We start from the raw sequence: 3,218 nt of genomic DNA, 5'->3' as shown, positions 1-3,218 counted from the left end.
TTCTGCTTTGTTGAAGAATAGTTGACCATAGAGTTGAGGGTCAATTTCTGGGCTCTCTATTCTGTTCCATTGGTCCATGTGTCTGTTTTTGTGCCAGTACCATGCTGTCTTAATGATGACAGCTTTGTAATAGAGCTTGAAGTCCGGAATTGTGATGCCACCAACTTTGGCTTTCTTTTTCAATATTCCTTTGGCCATTTGAGGTCTTTTCTGGTTCCATATAAATTTTAGGATTATTTGTTCCATTTCTTTGAAAAAAAAAAAAAGGATGGGATTTTGATAGGGATTACATTAAATGTGTAGATTGTTTTAGGTAGCATAGACATTTTCACAATATTTGCTCTTCCAATCCAGGAGCATGGAACATTTTTCCATTTCTTTGTGTCTTTCTTCCTCAATTTCTTTCATGAGTACTTTATAGTTTTCTGAATATAGATTCTTAGCCTCTTTGGTTAGTTTTATTCCTAGGTATCTTATGGTTTTGGGTGCTATTATAAATGGGATTGACTGCTTAATTTCTCTTTCTTCTGTCTTGTTGTTGGTGTAAAGAAATGGAACGGATTTTTGTGCATTGATTTTATATCCTGAGACTTTACTGAATTCCTGTACAAGTTCTAATAGTTTTGGAGTCGAGTCTTTTGGGTTTTCCACATATAGTATCATATCATCTGTGAAGAGTGATAGTTTGACTTCTTCTTTGCCGATTTCGATGCTTTTAATTTCTTTTTGTTATCTGATTGCTGAGGCTAAGATTTCTAGTACTATGTTGAATAGCAGTGGTGATAATGGACATCCCTGCCATGTTCTTGACCTTAGCGGAGAAGCTTTCAGTTTTTCTCCATTGAGAATGATCTTTGCGGTGGGTTTTTCATAGATGGCTTTGATGATATTGAGGTATGTACCCTCTCTCCCTACACTTTGAAGAGTTTTGATCAGGAAGGGATGCTGTACTTTGTCAAATGCTTTTTCAGCATCTATGGAGAGTATTATATGGTTTTTGTTCTTTCTTTTATTAATGTGTTGTATCACATTGAATAATTTACAGGTGTTGAACCAACCTTGCAGCCCTGGAATAAATCCCACTTGGTCATGGTGAATAATCCTTTTAATGTATTGTTGAATCCTATTGGCTAGTATTTTGGTGAGAATTTTTGCATCTGTGTTCATCAAGGATATTGGTCTGTAGTTCTCTTTTTTGGTGGGATCCTTGTCTGGTTTTGGGATCAAGGTGATGCTGGCCTCATAAAATGAGTTTGGAAGTTTTCCTTCCATTTCTATTTTTTGCAACAGTTTCAGGAGAATAGGAATAGGAATAGAATAGGAATTAACTGGGAAGCCGTCTGGCCCTGGGCTTTTGTTTGTTTGGAGATTTTTGATGACTGTTTCAATCTCCTTACTGGTTATGGGCCTGTTCAGGTTTTCTATTTCTTCCTGGTTCAGTTGTGGTAGTTTATATGTCTCTAGGAATGCATCCATTTCTTGCATTGCATCAGATTGTCAAATTTGTTGGCGGAGAGTTGTTCATAGTATGTTCTTATAATTGTCTGTATTTCTTTGGTGTTAGTTGTGATCTCTCCTCTTTCATTTATGATTTTTTTTATTTGGGTCCTTTCTCTTTTCTTTCTTTTTTTTTTTAATGGTAGTTGCAGAAGTTGCTGGAGGGGTCCATGTGGTGTTCTAAGACGTCAAACTTGGCTGTCTTGACTTTGGACCACGTTTTATTCAGCCTCGCCACAGGACTGAGGTTCATGCCAGAGATGATGGCCATCATGGAGTTGAAATTCCCGATGTTGAAGCACTCCCGGGCCACATCAATAAAGAACTTAGCATGAGGGTCTGGTGCTTCTTCTTCACTACCTGGCACACCTCGGTGGCCACTAGCATGCTAAGGCAGTTGAACCAGTTGTCATAGGCCTCTAGGCTATAGGTTTTGGTCAGGTCCCCTCGGCACCTGTGCTTGTCCCGAGAGTCCATGTGGCTGACAATCTGCATCAGGTCCTCAGGGTGAATGCTGCTGACCCTCTCCAGCTCAATGTGAGTCAGCTGCTGGGACAGCACCAGAGGGTCACAGCACACGCCCAGGATGTCCTTCTGAGTGGCTGGCGGCTTAGCCTTGGGGACAGACCCTTTGTCCATGGCTGGTGAGCGGAGCTTCTCCCGCAGTTCCTGAAGCTGGTTTCGGGCAGCCAGGGACAGCAGCAGGCTCTGTGTCATTTGGGCAATGGCCTTCTTCACTGTGCCATTCTCCTCATCACACTGTGTGACCCGGTGGGTGATGGCCTTCAGTTCAGCCATGGCCTTCTCATCCTGGAAGTCATAGGGGAAAGCCTCTATCCACTCCTTTAACAGTTGTACAATCTTGGCTGAGAAGGACTTCAGCTTGGCCTTCTCAGACCCCGTCTCCAGCTCCTCCCTCTGCTCCAGACAAATCTGCCCCACATGGGCCAACAGGTCATGAGGAGGGATGAAGACCCGGGAGCTCAATAGAAATGTAAAGATGTATGTCCTATCTGGGTAATAGTCCACTGTGGGGACCAGGTGCTCCATCAAGGCCTCCAGGGATCCAGAGATGAGGCGTCCTTCTTGGAAGACGAGGTCCCCTGAGCTGCCAACCCCACTTCCTCGCTCCCCCATGCTGGGCTGCACCTGTCCACTACAGCTGGGCCCAAGTATGCTGGAGAAGACGACAGATGTCTGGGGCATAGTTTCCTGGCTGGGGGTGCTGCTGGGCCAGGGCAGTTTGGGGGCGGAGGGTTCTTCCAGGTGAAAATAGGAGTAGGGGGTACAGGGAGTCGCTCGCTCCCCTCGGCTGCCCTTGGCTACACCCAGACACAACGGTAGGCTGCGGACACTGTGGGGAGAACTTGGAAAGCCTCTCAAGGCCAGGCCCAGCTCAGGGGAGGATGGAATCAGGGTGGGCCAACCTTCCACACCAGCTTCCCTAGGAGTCCACACACCCGGCCTGCACAAAGCAGCAGCCTGTTGCCAGGAGGGGGAGACCGACTCACCCCCACCCCCCAACCCCACTCTGCCTCCTTGCAGCTCTTCCTCCTCTCAGGCCCCTCCTTTCTCTTTTCTTTTTGATAAGTCTGGCCAGGGGTTTATCAATCTTATTAATTCTTTCAAAGAACCAGCTCCTAGTTTCATTGAGTTCTTCTATTGTTATTTTGGTTTCTATTTCATTGATTTCTGCTCTGATCTTTATGATTTCTCTTCTC

General features: G+C 45.2%; 1 protein-coding gene across 1 annotated transcript; it reads right to left on the bottom strand.

The window, feature by feature from the left end:
* Window positions 1–1,633: 1,633 nt before the first annotated feature.
* On the bottom strand, window positions 1,634–2,706 carry LOC123948799 (ras-GEF domain-containing family member 1A-like). The gene is given in 2 exon segments (XM_046015944.1): window positions 1,634–1,824; window positions 1,827–2,706. Coding segments are annotated over 2 exon segments (1,068 nt in total). The 5' UTR covers window positions 2,704–2,706.
* Window positions 2,707–3,218: the final 512 nt, after the last annotated feature.

Source organism: Meles meles, chromosome 8 (assembly GCF_922984935.1).
Source record: "Meles meles chromosome 8, mMelMel3.1 paternal haplotype, whole genome shotgun sequence".
Lineage (NCBI taxonomy): Eukaryota > Metazoa > Chordata > Mammalia > Carnivora > Mustelidae > Meles > Meles meles.
This window is presented reverse-complemented; position numbering and strand designations above follow the sequence as displayed.